The sequence below is a fragment of the Temnothorax longispinosus genome, chromosome 1, assembly GCF_030848805.1.
Source record: "Temnothorax longispinosus isolate EJ_2023e chromosome 1, Tlon_JGU_v1, whole genome shotgun sequence".
Classification (NCBI taxonomy): domain Eukaryota; kingdom Metazoa; phylum Arthropoda; class Insecta; order Hymenoptera; family Formicidae; genus Temnothorax; species Temnothorax longispinosus.
Window position 1 is genome coordinate 15,483,251 of NC_092358.1, and position 15,184 is coordinate 15,498,434.

The window sequence follows — 15,184 nt, forward strand, 5'->3', positions numbered from 1 at the left end:
CAATATATTCACACGTTGGAAATAGAATACGGTAAAAGAGTAGTCATGGTCTGGATCCCGTCACACGTTGGCATCGCTGGTAATGAGGTTGCCGATGAGCTAGGCAAGGAGGCAGCTCATGAGGAGCCTGATCGTGATATTGAGATTTCAGTTGGGGATTTGATGGCCCTTGCAAGGAAGGAGACTTGGTCTGCTACCCAGGTCTATTAAACGGGATTCTGCTTTCAAGAGCGCCTTTTACTTCGGCAAATTCTACGATGAGTCGCCTCACAGGCCTTGGTTTAGCAAAGTTAATGCGGAGAGATACTTTGTTACTTTCAATTATAGACTGAGATCTAATCATTACAATTTAGGAGTCTTTCTCAAGAGAAAGGGATATGTGGACTCGGAGAGATGCGGATGTAAATGTGAAGATTTGAACAATGTTCTGCTGCGATGCAATAGATATAATGATCTAAGAATTAAGATGGATGAAGAACTAAGAAGTGTGAATTATCTTACTGAAATTGATTTATATCGCTTTATCAGAGACAAGAATTGGAGTTTGATATATATTATATTTAATTTTTTAAAGAAAATTGGTAAAGTTGTTTAGGGTCCTATGTGCACTGGTTGTTTTGAATCCTTTAGGAATAGTCTAATCTGTTTGTGTCAGATAGACTTACCTCAGGGTAGAAGACACCTTATTTCTCCTTCATCCGAGGGAGAACCTTAAAACCCCCCCTTAAAGGCTACATGATATAAGGTATCCAAATTTCGTCTCTTTCAATTTCTCGGTCCTGTCGCTAAAAGCGCTATCGGCGTCAGCACGTGTGTATAGAGAAAAACAAACAGAACCACTTGTGAAAGTTAAGTAATCCAGGAAGCTTCTGTACTTGTTTTACGAAGATTTTTCGTTTTCTTGGTAACGTGAATTCTTGCAATGTCATTATTAAGTTCTTTATGCCTAATGTGAGAGCGAGCGTGCCCATACAGCATGAAATATTCCATGAATGTTCTATAAATTATACTAGTTATATCATATTATTATATAAAACCCGACTGTTTGTCTGTCCGTCCATTTGTCCGCGAACTACTCATTCGTTAGCGGACCGAATTTTTACCAAAAGTACATGAAACAGGGGTAGAATTTTCCGGGAAGTGCCATGATGTGTTTTTTGTTACCAATTTTCTAGAGAAACCGGTTTTTCTAATTTTTTAATTTTTCGGGAAATAATTGACCGAATCTCAAAGAATTATAGATAAAAAATAGGGGTAGAATTTTCCGGAGAGTACTATAAAGTGTATAATTTTTCGTTACCGATCTTTTTGGAAGTCGGTATTAAAAATTTTTCCAATTTTTCGGAAATTAATTGACCGAATCTTAAAAAGAATTGTATATGAAGTAGAGGTAGAATATTTTACGGGGAGCGCCACGATGTGTACAGTTTTTGTTACCGATCTTTTTGGAAACCGGTTTTTTTAATTTTTTCAATTTTTCGGGAAATAATTGATTGAATCTCAAAGAATTATACATGAAGTAGGGGTAGAATTTCCTGGGGAGTGCTATAAAGTATATAATTTTTCAATTTTAATGACAGTTCCACGTACAAAAAATTGAAAAGCAATCCTATAAGAAAAATAACATCGAAAATCAACGAAGTGGCTAAGTCTTGGTTTAACATGGGCATCATCAATGAGCAAGTTTTTAGACATTTGAATTGCACCAATGGGAATCTTCCGCGCAGTTACGGGCTCCCGAAGATTCATAAAATTGGCTCACCATTACGTATAATTGTTTCCACTTTAGGCAGTCCGCTCTATAATATCGCCAGTCGTTTGCAAAATATTTTGGAAAAATCTGTTCCTAAACCTGAATCATATGTTAAGGATGGTTGGTCCTTTGTAGAATTGATTAGAGGAGTAAGAGTGGGAGACGGTGACGTTTTAATTTCGTTAGATGTCACTTCTCTTTTCACTAACGTACCTAAAGATCTTGTTTTGAAAGCGATTGAAGAGAGATGGAATTACATCACTACAAAAACTGATCTCAGCCTTCTACAATTCTTGAGTGCTGTAGACTTGATCCTCAGTTCTACTAGTTTTATGTTCAACGGCCAATTTTATGAACAGATCTTCGGAAGCCCGATGGGGTCTCCCCTCTCTCCTATCTTAGCTGACATGGTCATGGAGGATTTAGATGTAAGGAAGCGCTATAGGTTATGCAGCGAGGTGGCGCGCACAGCGGCAACCTCGCCTGTCATTGGTCGCGTAGATGAGCTGTAAGGAAGCGCAGCGAGGTGGCGCGCACAGCGGCAACCTCGCCTGTCATTGGTCACGTAGATATACCGCGTACGGCTCGAGCTGTGATAGAATAAGAGCGCAGGCAAGGGCTGTGATAGGACAAGAGCGCTAGAAGGGGAGACACGAACGCGGGAAAGGGCCCTGAGGCCATTAGCCATTGTAACACCGGCGAAAGCAGATCTCAAATATACAGACTGCTAAAGAATACGAATACTGGTTATTTGTCCAAGCCTCGTCCCATCGGTCGCCCATCCCAGATCCTGGCACCGGAGTCTTACAGCATCAGAAGTGGGATGTACGCGTGCTTTGGACAGCGCAGTTTTTCTTTTCGAACGACAAATATCGCGGCTCTCCCGTTACGAAGACTGTAGAAAATTTCGCGTGTGCTTACAATTTGTGGTGCGCGTTCAAGGTTCTCCCGTTGTCACGAAGACTGAGGAGATTATCCGTGGCCGACCACGCTCAGGCAAGACGGCAATCAACGTCGTCTGTGCTCGCGATTCTTCCGTTGTCGCTAGACTGTGAAGATTTCTCAAGCGCACGCAATATTTCTCTCGTTGTCAGACTGTGGAGATTCCCGCGAGTGGAAAACTATGTCGGTTTCCGATACTTCGATTGAGGTAGTGAAGGAGCGACTCACGCAGATGTCTTTTATACAACTACAAGAAGAAGCCAAAAAATATGGAATCAGCTTGTCCACCGACAATACGGAACGATGGATAGATGCTATCATCGACCGCCTAATAAGAAGCAATCAGGAGAAAGAAAAACAGAACCAGTCTCAAGAGGCCGGTAGTGAAGTCGATATACCAAGCTCATCGGCGGCAAGCAACACACCAGAGGCAGCCCCAGAAATTTACATATTTGACAGCGGTTCACAATCCTCAGCAGCAAACAAATCAACGTCACAGCCTTACATGCTGCTGGTAGAGCAAATGCGTTTGCAAAGAGAAGAACAGATACGCTTGCAAAAAGAACAAATGGCACAGCAGCAGGGGCTGTTGCAGCAACTAGCCCAGCAACAAGCTCTGATGCAGCAGATGTTTACGGCGATGAATATGAGCGGGAGACCTTCACAAACTCAAGATCTTTCTTCTACCGAATTCGATATCCAAAATGGTCGAAATCCTAACACGCAACATGTTGCAGAACCTTCGGTGGCAGCCATCGGCCACTCAGTCAAGTTCTTGTCTTCGGCAATTCCCTCTTTTGGCGGTACGGAAGAAGAGGATGTATCTCTATGGTTGGAAAAAATTGAATCCATTGCCGCGAATTACAACTTATCGCCAGTAACCAGGTTATCTGCGGCCACGACCAAATTAAACAAGGCAGCGCGCCGATGGTTCGATCTGTGTACAGGGGACGTCAATGGTTCCTGGGACGCCTTCAAGGAGGCCATCGTCAAGAGATTTAAAAGAAGAGTCTTATTTAATGTGGTAATGCAGAAAATCAACAATCGTATATGGAACTTTTCTGCAGAATTATTCCAAGACTACGCAATGGATAAACTGGCGTTAATACAACCACTTAGATTACGAGACGAAGATATCATCCATTTACTGATAAGTGGAATTACCAATTTTTCCATGAAATCAGCAGCAGCTACAATCCACACCGATTCAGTGGATTACTTCTTGGAAGAGATGCATCACCTAACCTCAGTCTGTGGTGTTCCTAAAAGTGCCAAATTTGACAAGCTCAAAGAACCTTCTGTCAAACCTGTCAAACCAAAGGATATAGGTGACGCCGAGGGGAGCAGCAATTCACAGAAGCAAGAAATTTTCTGCGTATATTGCCGTAATAAAGGTCATCTTCGAGAAGATTGTATCAAACTAAAGAAGAAGGAGCAAGCGAAGATCTCAACGTCTCCGACGACCCCACCAGTAGCAGCGGTTGCCACAGGAATAGCGAGAGTGACATCCACGGAATCGCTAAGCGATAACAACGGAATGACAATTGTCACTGACGAGACAGTCATTAATGTTGTACAAATTAATAACGCTAAATGTAAGTTAGTTTGCGTTAATCGATACGGGCAGTCCGGTTTCTTTTATTTGTCAAACAACTTATAATAAATTTTTTTACTCGCTTACAGAGACTAGTTGAGCTAGTCAAATGTATAAAGCATTGAATAATACCGATATCCATGGATGGCACGGTATCGACTGTTATTAAATTAGAAGCTCTACCTAACTTAATAGTTTCAATTGATTTGCAGATTCTAAAAAACGATCTCACGGCAGTTGATCTGATTATCGGTAGAGATTTTCTCTCAAAACATGAGATTTCTATCACTATTAACTCATCAAAGAAGGAGTTGAATAAGCGAGTCGAGTTATTTTCAGAGGTTGCATCTGCAGATATTTTGGAAAATCCAACTGAGAGTCCTAAATTGTTTTTCTCAGATATCACAACAGATTTTGATTCTTCCGTTAAACAGAGATTAATCGAAATGCTCCAAGAAATAGAGGAAACTGACATTCCTCTGGTAGACGACGACTATTCAATAAAAGTAAACCTAAAGGACGACTCAATTTTTGCATATGCACCAAGGAGGTTTGCATGGTCAGAGCGCGAACAAATTAGGGAAATTACGGACGACCTGTTGAAAAGAGGCATTATTAAACATAGCAAGTCACCTTACTGCGCTAGAGTAGTACTGGTACGGAAAAGAAATGGTTCAATGCGGCTTTGTATAGATTTAAGGCCCCTTAATAGTAGAGTGGTAAAACAAAAGTGCCCATTTCCACACATAGAAGATTGTATAGCGGATTTGAGCAATAAATCAGTCTTTACGCTTCTAGATCTAAAAGATGGTTTCCATCATATCAAAATTCATCCGGAGCATACGAAGTATTTTGCATTTGCCACTCCGGATGGCCAGTTTGAGAACTTATATCTCCCTTTTGGTTACTGTGAAGGGCCAGCAGAATTTAGAAAACGGCTTGTGGAAATTTTGGATGCCTTATTAAGAGCACGCAAAATCATTTTATACATGGACGATATTTTAATTGCAACTGAAACAATTGAGGAAAACTTAGCCATATTGAAGGAAGTGATGTTATTGCTCAAAAAATACAATTTTCAATTGAACTATAGTAAATGTTTTTTTCTTAAGAACAACTGTTGAATATTTAGGGTATAACATTTCCCCTGCAGGAATTTCATTAAGCTCTAGGCATATTGAGGCTGTCAGAAAATTTGCACTACCGAGAAAATTATAGAGTTGCAAAGATTTCTTGGGTTAACCAACTACTTTAGAAAGTTCATTAAAGATTATGCTTCCAAGGTCAAGCCCCTTACTGATTTGTTAAAAAAGTCTTCGACCTTCAAATTAGATAAAAATTGTATTGCAGCTTTCGAATCTCTGAAAAAAGAATTAACTTCATCCCCCGTCCTTTGTGTTTATAATCCGCGTGCAACAACAGAAATTCATACCGATGCTAGTGCTATAGCTATTGCTGGCATTTTACTGCAAAAGCAGGAATCTAACAATTGGGCACCGGTTGCTTATTACAGTCAGTGTACTAACAAGGCTGAGAAAAACTATCACAGTTTTGAGCTTGAAATGCTCGCTATTGTAAAAACAATAGAAAGATTCCATATTTATCTATACGGTCTTCATTTTTCAGTAGTCACTGACTGTAGAGCAGTAGTCCATGCAATTAATAAGGCTTGTTTGAACCCTAGGATCGCAAGATGGATATTAAAGTTGCAGGACTACAGATTTAAGGTTGAGCATCGGGATGGACGGCGTATGGCGCATGTGGATGCTTTAAGTAGAGTCGTTGGTTTTACAGACTCTATTCCATTAGAAAAAGAACTACAGTATAGACAGCTACAGGACCCCAAATTAAAACTAATTGCGGAGAAACTCGAGCAGGAGGAGAGTGATGAATTTGAATTGATCGACGGGCTTGTCTTTAAAAAGGGTATTTACAGACATAGATTTGTAGTTCCCGAGGTAATGATAACTAACATAATTCGCGTATATCACGATGATATGGCGCATTGCGGATTTGAAAAGACCGTTCAAGGTTTAGCAAATAACTATTGGTTCCCGTCTTTCAAAAAGAGAATTCGAAATTATATTGATAATTGTATAACATGTTTAATAGCGAATTCGGCTTCAAATTCACGTGAAGGTGAACTCCAAGTTACAGATACGCCGTCGCTACCTTTTGAGATTTGTCATATTGATCATTTTGGTCCGATCAAAGAATCGGCTGATGGCTATAAGCACATTTTAGTTATTATAGACGCTTTCTCTCGTTTTACTTGGCTCTCGCCAGTTAAAACAACAAGTTCGAGAGAGATAATTAAAGCATTATCTAATTTATTTCACAATTTTTGTTTTCCGGGTACAATCATATCCGACAGGGGTACGGCGTTCACCTCACTGGAGTTTGCTAATTTCCTCAAAATATATAATATTAAGCATCATCTAGTCGCAGTGGCGGCCCCATGGGCTAATGGGATGGTTGAGAGAGTCAATAGATTTCTCAAGTCTTCCCTCAAGAAATTGGTAGATGAACAACAATTTTGGAACATTCATTTGGACACAGTCCAATATGTGATGAACAATACGTACCATAAGTCTTTAGGAGCTTCTCCCTCTAAGATTCTTCTTGGCATTGAACAACGTAATAACGCTGATGTAAAATTAGTGGATTTTCTTAGGGAAATCGCTGGAATTGAGCTCGATATTCAAAAAAGCAGAGAAGCGAGTCGGGACTTAGCACTAGAGGCCACGAATAAAATCAAAGAATATAACAAGATTTATTATGACGAAAGACATAAAAAGCCTACCAAATATGAGGAAGGCGATCTCGTTCTTATTAGAGATACTTATCTTAAACCGGGTGAGGACAAAAAATTAAAGTCTAATTATAAAGGACCATATCGAATTGCTAAAGTTTTAGATAAGAACAGGTATGTAGTCAAAGATATACCAGGATATAATATAACTTCTAGAGTATACGATACGATTCTCTCTTCCGATCGCATTAAACCATGGATCAAGCCGATAAATTAATAAGGATAAGTTAACTTTAAACCTGGCTGTAATTTAATATAAGTAATTATAATTTTAAATTAGATATTAGTTTCGCGTCTAGGGAATAAGCAAAGACATTATTTTTTTTTTTTTAAGTATGCGCATATAACAATATAAACATAAATGTATATTATCTTTATATTTTTTTTTGGTTTACTAAAATATAAGCATTCGAGGCGAATGCCTAGGCCAGGATGGCCGAAGCTGTAAGGAAGCGCTATAGGTTATGCAGCGAGGTGGCGCGCACAGCGGCAACCTCGCCTGTCATTGGTCGCGTAGATGAGCTGTAAGGAAGCGCAGCGAGGTGGCGCGCACAGCGGCAACCTCGCCTGTCATTGGTCACGTAGATATACCGCGTACGGCTCGAGCTGTGATAGGATAAGAGCGCAGGCAAGGGCTGTGATAGGACAAGAGCGCTAGAAGGGGAGACACGAACGCGGGAAAGGGCCCTGAGGCCATTAGCCATTGTAACACCGGCGAAAGCAGATCTCAAATATACAGACTGCTAAAGAATACGAATACTGGTTATTTGTCCAAGCCTCGTCCCATCGGTCGCCCATCCCAGATCCTGGCACCGGAGTCTTACATAGAGAAACATTGTATACAGCGGCTCAGTTTCAGGATATTCTTTTTCAAACGATATGTGGATGATATTTTCGCGGTTGTTCCCGAGTCGGATATTAGGGAATTATTAGACAGTTTCAACAATTACCACAATAGATTAAAATTCACTTATGAAATGGAAAGCAATGGTAAATTGAGTTTCCTTGATACCACGGCCATCCGCGAGGGAAGCTCATTGCTCACGAATTGGTTCCGTAAACCAACTTTCTCGGGCCGGTATATAAATTATTTTTCAAACCATTCTATGAAATATAAAATTAACATTGTAAGGAATTTGGTTGATCGGGCGATTCTTTTGTCCGACGCGCGGTTTCACAAGTCTAATATTAGTGAAATAAAAAAGATCCTTATTAATAATTGTTACCCGAAGAAAGTTGTTGATAAATATGTCAATGTCCGGCTTGGCAAATTGCAAAATCGTAACAACAATGATCCTGTCAGTAGCGAAGTGGCCCAAGATTCTCGAAGGTGCATTACTGTACCTTACATAAAGGGCCTTAGCGAGAATGTTAGCTGTACAATGCGAGACATGAACTTTAGAGTTCTTCACACCATCCCGAAGAGATTGGATTGTGTCATTAGGAAGGGTAAAGATGGGTTGCCGAATCTCACAATCAGTCAGACTGAGTTAGTTTATAAGATTGATTGTGCAAATTGTGATGCGGTATATATTGGCCAGACAAAAAGGCATTTAGAAACACGCATCAAAGAACATCGATGTGATCTTAGGAAAAATGTAGATAATCATTCTGTTGTGAGCAAACACCGTCTTGCACACAATCATGATTTCAAGTGGCAGCATCCGAAAATTTTATACAAAGAAAAACATTTCAAAAAAAGAGAAATATCGGAAATGTTTTTCATTAAAAAACATGATTGCACAATCAATTTACAAAACGATACTGAGAGCCTGCCATCTATTTATAACCGTGTCATTGGTATTACTTAGTCGGCCCTGTATATTTGGTTCTGCTCGTTTTTCCACCAGAGCGCCGTTTGCTATCCGCGGATTACGTTTGACAATTTTATTTCGACTTTGACTGTCTTACTGTTCGGACGTTGTGCCTCGATATGGCTAGTGACGTTTTGATTTCACAGTTTGTTTTGGAGCGCATAAGAATTGTAAGCTTTTAACTAATTTTTACAGTGTTAATTAATTTTATTGTTTTTGACTAGCGCGATATTGTAATGATTTTGTATAATTTTCTTATTGTTAAAGGTATTATTTTCTCTTTTGTTTAGTTTTGCGTTTGTCTTGACGTTGTCAGGACACCACGTCAACGATGCAATTAAGTTTGTTATGCGGATCGGTGTAACTTGAATTAAAGCACTTGATAAGGACAGGAATTCGGTCGAAACGTCGTGCAATCTTGTTTCAATTGGCCAGTTGGGTTGAAAATAAAACGACTTATTTTATATAATTTTTCATTACCGATCTTTTTGAAAACTGGTATTAGAAGTTTGACGAATTTTTCGGGAAATAATTGATCGAATTTTGTTGAGGATAGAAACCGAATTCCGTTGCGAGAGAGGAATTGTTGGGCGCCGTATCTTTGCCAGCGGCCCTGATCGCGAAGTGAGGCGAAAAGAATTACCGAAATATCGCACACGGCCCTGCCATGGAGCGTCGCCCAATAATCCTTCGCTCCCGTTCAATTTGTGCGAACTCATGCGAGTCATGCGCACGCGTTTACGCGCTTTCGTGCAATAGTTCGATCACGGATCGATATGATTCGTCCTCCCTGTAACGCACCCGGCTCCCCCGCTGAGCCACCCTCATGCCGGAACACGACCATCCGCCGGCAGGCAGAATAGAAATCGCTCTCGCGCCGTAAAGTCTAAATCCGTTCGCCGCGATCCGCATCCTCGATCGATTGCCGCGCGAAACGGAGGTCATACGCTCCACCAGCCGTCTTCAACGGGGAAGTGGACGACCTCAGTGAGCGAGAACGCGCTTCTCCTCACCGACTCGGTGCACGAAAACTTAATTTCTGAGCGGGACTCGTCGCTCTCTGAGCCGTCCCCCAGCGTAACGTTAAAGCGTCGCACGTGATACGCCGCTTAGTGAGATCACGCATAGCTCACTATATCTGTAAAGACCGACTGTGTTTACTTGTGCTGTGATTAAAGATATTTAGCAAAGAAACGGCGGTATTCATTTGAAACTCCTCGCCGATCAGCGATACGCTTCGCGCCCTTGTCAGGGCGGAATCCGGCAAACACTCGTGTCCCAAGGCTCCCTTGGCCGAGCACGAAACATTCTGGTCCTTCGAGCCGGATCGAAGCCCTACATTCGGCTACGAGGAATCATTTCTGAATCATGGAGACGCTGTTAGAAGGTCAGTCTATGCGGTTCCGAGTCATCGAACGCGCATTAGACAACTTCAAAAAGCTGGGCAGAAAGAATCTGACCGCGGCGAAAATCCGCAATCGAATCCAGACGTTGAAGGAAGACTGGGAAGAGGCGAAGGGTGGACATCGTGCTCTCCTGGCTGCTGTCCCCGTCACAGAGCGCCCCGGTTACGACTACTTCCAGAGCCTGAGGTTCGAAGCCACCCAGGAGATGTATCAAACCGCATCCGATCACATGGCCGAGTGCCTTGAAGAACTGGAGCCGTACGTACCCCCGAATCAATCGTTTAGTTTCGGACAGCAGTCCCCGGGATTTTCGTCCGCCTATTCGATCTCACATTTACCGCCGATGAAACTTCCTCCGTTCGACGGGAAGTATGAGGAATGGGAGAGTTTTCGCGATCGATTCACGTCTCTTATTCTGAATAATAAAGATTTATCAAATTTTACGCGAATGCATTACTTAATTTCATGTCTCACAGACCGCGCTCTTGATTGCGTAAAAGATATACGAGTCACCGCCGATAATTTCGATATCGCGTGGGACACTCTAAACACGCGTTTTGAGAACAAACGCCGCTTGATTAACGTGCATATGACTGCGTTGCTCAATTTGCCCGCAGTCGCAAAAGAATCCGCGATCGAGCTACAGTCCCTCTCTGACCGCATTCACACCGCTGTCGCGGCTCTTAACAAATTAAATCGTACTCCGGAGGAGCTTTGGAGCGACATGTTAGTGAGTCTCGGGACGCAGAAACTCGACGCGGTTACAAAAAAGGCATGGAATCTCAAGTTCAGCGAGGACCGGAATTTTCCCTCTTACGAAGCGTTTAATAAATTTCTAGAGAATCGAATTCGCGCTCTAGAGGAATGGAAACTCTCCCCTTCGCCCCCCGATAAAGCAAAAAATGCAAATCCGCATAAAGTCAGTAGCGCGAACGTATGCGCGAAGGCCGTATCGCAGTGTTCGCTATGCAAAGCTAAACATGCGTTCAGCGCCTGTCCGCAATTCGCGGGGAAGAGTCCGAGTCAACGACGTGAAATCGTGCAACGGGAACGACGTTGCTTTAATTGCCTGAGCCAACATCACGCCGTCAAGGCATGCTCGAGCAAATTCCTCTGCCGCATGTGTCAGAAACCACATCATACAATGCTTCATGTTGACTCCGACTCTCCCCCGAAAACCGAGGCAATAACCCCGGCGAACGACCCACCGAGGGCCGTCGACGCAACAACAAGCGAAGTAAACTCACTGTTAGCGTCTTCACAGACTCCTTCGCGTTCTTATGTTTTGCTCGCAACGGCTTGGGTCACCGTAAGCTCGCCGCTCGGTAGATCTGTTATTGTTCGAGCTCTGCTCGATCAAGGTTCCGAGATGAGCTTCATTACAGAAAAACTCGCGCAGTGTCTTAGGCTGAAACGCGTTTGAATGCCGACCTCGGTTTCGGCTGTCGGCGGTGTACACGCCGGAACATATCAACACGCGGCTCAAGTAAATATTTCGCCGAGAAACAAACAGACTCCGGCATTCTTTACGCACGCGTTAATCCTGAAATCGTTAACGTCATACGCGCCGAAGCGTATGACAACGGAGCATACTTTAGCTCACCTAGCAGATCTCCCATGGGCTGACCACGACCCCATGAGCACAGATCCCATCAATATAATAGTCGGTGCGGATCTCTACGGCGTCCTCATAGTTGACGGGCTTCGCAAGGGAGCGGTCGGACAGCCGATCGCTCAAAACTCAGTACTAGGATGGGTGATCTCGGGGCCCATCCGACCTTCAAAGGTGGAGTCGCATATTACGTCGATCGCATCATCGGAACAACCGCCCCTCCGGGTGAACGCACATCACTGCCTTAATCTGTCCCTCGATCAGGAGCTTAGAAAATTCTGGGAGGTCGAGGAACTTCCGCATAAGACACATCTTAACCCGGAAGACGAGCAATGTGAGGAGCATTTTCGCCGCACCCACTCACGTTGTCCCGACGGCAGATACATGGTCCGCCTTCCGTTTAGGGCCGGTCCCCCTATCGAAATAGGTCATTCTCGAGGTGTCGCCGAGCACCATCTCAAAGGCTTAGCTCGAAGATTAGATGCTCATCCGGAGCAAAAACGGGAGTATTCCGAATTTTTACGCGAGTACGAAACCCTCGGGCATATGATCGAGGTGCCCGCTTCAGATGACGCGGACGAGCGACGCGTTTACATCCCGCATCACGCGGTCATGCGCGAAAGTAGCGCCACGAGTCATCTGCGCGTCGTCTTCAACGCGTCTTGCGCAACGTCAAACGGGTCCTCGTTAAACGACCATCTCCTGGTCGGACCCAAACTTCAACCTGATCTATCGGCTATCATCCTGCGATGGCGACTATTCAAGTACGTGTACACGGCCGACATGACTAAAATGTATCGGCAAATTTGTGTCGACCCGCGTGATGTAACGTATCAACGCATTCTTTGGCGCGAACGTCCTACTGATCCGCTTCGCGAATACATCCTTCTCACCGTCACATATGGTACCGCGGCCGCTCCGTACTTAGCGCTTCGCGTACTCGATCAGTTGGTAAACGACGAAGGACAGGCATTTCCCTTAGCTGTTCTCATACTCCAGAAAGGGAAATATATCGACGAAACTCTCTTCGGCGCGCATCGCCTCGAGGACCTCCGTATCGCCCGCGATCAACTCATCGCCCTCCTACGGAAAGGTGGCTTTGAGTTAAGGAAATGGGCCAGTAATAATTCGGAGCTTTTGTCGGACATTGATCCCGCGAATCACGGACTCGCGTGCAACAAAATTTTGAAAACGGATGAAAGTTTGAAAATCCTCGGGGTCAGTTGGAACCCTGCGCTCGATATCTTTCAATTTCAAACGGCTACCGACGCCCCTGCTCCGCAAACAAAGCGATCGATTCTTTCCGCGATCGCGAAACTGTTTGACCCGCTCGGTTGGGTGACTCCCGTCACGATTACCGCGAAAATTTTGATGCAACGGTTGTGGCGTCTTAAGTTCGAGTGGGACGACACGCTCCCTCATGACATATTGCGCGAGTGGAAACCGATTTACAATCAATTATCCGCGCTCAACGAGCTACACTTGCCGCGGTGGACCGGTCAAGAGTCGGACTCTGATCGTTGCGAACTGCACGGCTTCGCCGATGCGTCTAACGTCGCGTACGCCGCCGCTGTCTACCTGCGCGTAATCTCCAAATCTGGCCGTATAACTATATCTCTGCTTATGGGAAAATCGAAAGTCGCTCCGGTGAAAACGTTAAGCGTTCCCCGGTTGGAGCTACTCGCTGCGTTGCTACTCGCGCGCGTAATGACTTTAGTTCGCAAATTGATCAGGATCGATTCCTCCACGTGTTATTGCTGGATCGACGCAGAAGTCGTGCTTGCGTGGTTACGTCAACACCCGTCGAGATGGAAGACTTTCGTCGCGAACCGCGTCGCTGAGATTCAGTCCCGTCTCCCCGATGTGACTTGGCGTCACGTGTCGACCGCCGAAAACCCAGCAGATTGTGCATCGCGCGGAATACTAGGGCACGAACTCGCAACTCACCCACTATGGTGGCAGGGACCACCATGGCTCAAGTTCCCCGCGACGCGATGGCCCGAGGGTCTTCCCTCCCCCCTGACGGAAACTTCCGTAGAAGAAAAGATTGTCACCACGCACGCGGCGAGAGTCCCCACGCCGTGGGATCTTGCCTCACAATATTCGGATTGGGCCAAACTTATTCGAGTCACCGCGTATCTCATTCGATTCGTCTCCTGTCGCGGGCACTCTAAAAAATTCCCCGCTCTTGAGCATCACGGACGCGCCTTATCGGCCTCCGAATGCCACCGCGCTCGCACATTCTGGCTCGGGGCTATCCAAGCCGAATTATTCCCTCACGAATTGCACGAGCTCACTCAGAACAAACCCGTCAATTCCAAGAGTCACATTTTCGCTCTCAATCCCTTCGTAGATAGCGAAGGATTGATAAGAGTCGGAGGACGCCTGAGAAACGCTCCACTCTCGTATCACGCGAAGCATCCGATCGTACTCGCTTCTCACCCGTTAGTCACGCTAATCATTAGGCAGGCTCATCTGCGCGCCCTTCATGCGGGCCCGCATTTAACTCTTGCAACGTTGCGCCGCGAGTTCTGGATCTTAAATGCTCGCAGTTCCGTTCGATCTGTTATACATAAATGTGTGAACTGCACGCGCGAAAAGGCCGCCGTGCCGCAGCAGCTCATGGGAGATCTCCCATCCTTGCGCGTGTCGGCGCCTTCCCGTAGTTTTCTCCACTGTGGGGTCGACTACGCGGGGCCGGTGCTGGTTCGAGCCTCCGGGGGGCGCGGCATTGTTTCGCGAAAAGCATATATCGCGCTCTTTGTGTGCCTCGCGACGCGCGCGGTACACCTTGAATTAGTTGGAAATTATTCCACACCCGCATTTTTAGACGCCTACTCTCGATTTTGCTCTCGTAGAGGATTGCCGGAGTCAATGCATTCCGATAACGGAACTACGTTTGTCAGAGCCGACAAGGAACTAGCCAAGGCATACCAAGCGGCAGTAAACGATCCCAATTTCTTAAATGCCATCGCCTCCGATAATGTACAATGGCACTTCCTCCCCCCGTCCGTACCGCGGCCTCTGGGAGGCCGGCGTACGCAGCGTAAAGTACCATCTTCGCCGAGTTCTTAAGAATCACACGCTAACATTCGAAGAGCTTACGACTCTACTATGCCGGATCGAAGCCTGCTTAAATTCGCGTCCTCTCGCACCGTTAAGTGATACGTTAGACGATTATGAAGTACTGACCCCCGGTCATTTCTTAATCGGGTCCGCGAAAAAAAAAAAATAAATTAAATTAAATTAAA

The 15,184-nt window shown here is 44.7% G+C and overlaps 5 protein-coding genes across 5 annotated transcripts in view; all 5 read left to right on the plus strand.

The window, feature by feature from the left end:
* The window catches only part of Spri (Src homology 2 domain-containing protein sprint), a 541,914-nt gene that overhangs the window by 53,849 nt on the left and 472,881 nt on the right, over positions 1 to 15,184 (plus strand). The gene's annotated exons all lie outside the window — the stretch shown is intronic.
* On the plus strand, positions 1,523 to 7,318 carry LOC139809378 (uncharacterized). The gene is made up of 4 exons (XM_071772266.1): positions 1,523 to 4,290; positions 4,689 to 4,839; positions 5,974 to 6,247; positions 6,722 to 7,318. The coding sequence occupies exons 1-4, from the start codon at positions 2,877 to 2,879 to the stop codon at positions 7,316 to 7,318; spliced, it is 2,436 nt and encodes an 811-aa protein (XP_071628367.1). The 5' UTR covers positions 1,523 to 2,876.
* LOC139809312 (uncharacterized) lies at positions 1,663 to 2,265 on the plus strand. Its single transcript, XM_071772155.1, has one exon. It carries the CDS (start codon positions 1,663 to 1,665, stop codon positions 2,263 to 2,265), a length of 603 nt encoding a protein of 200 aa, XP_071628256.1.
* Positions 10,284 to 11,744, plus strand: LOC139809449 (uncharacterized). Its single transcript, XM_071772383.1, has one exon. The coding sequence runs from the start codon at positions 10,284 to 10,286 to the stop codon at positions 11,742 to 11,744; it is 1,461 nt and encodes a 486-aa protein (XP_071628484.1).
* On the plus strand, positions 11,745 to 15,008 carry LOC139809521 (uncharacterized). The gene has a single exon (XM_071772495.1). The coding sequence runs from the start codon at positions 11,745 to 11,747 to the stop codon at positions 15,006 to 15,008; it is 3,264 nt and encodes a 1,087-aa protein (XP_071628596.1).

Coding starts and splice junctions, on each gene's coding strand:
- LOC139809312 (XM_071772155.1), top strand. CDS start 1,663: ATGGGCATCATCAATGAGCAAGTTTTTAGACATTTGAATTGCACCAAT.
- LOC139809378 (XM_071772266.1), top strand. CDS start 2,877: ATGTCGGTTTCCGATACTTCGATTGAGGTAGTGAAGGAGCGACTCACG. Junction 4,291..4,688: donor ACAAATTAATAACGCTAAAT/GTAAGTTAGTTT, acceptor TGTTTTTCTCAG/ATATCACAACAGATTTTGAT. Junction 6,248..6,721: donor ATAGATTTGTAGTTCCCGAG/GTAATGATAACT, acceptor TATAATATTAAG/CATCATCTAGTCGCAGTGGC.
- LOC139809449 (XM_071772383.1), top strand. CDS start 10,284: ATGGAGACGCTGTTAGAAGGTCAGTCTATGCGGTTCCGAGTCATCGAA.
- LOC139809521 (XM_071772495.1), top strand. CDS start 11,745: ATGCCGACCTCGGTTTCGGCTGTCGGCGGTGTACACGCCGGAACATAT.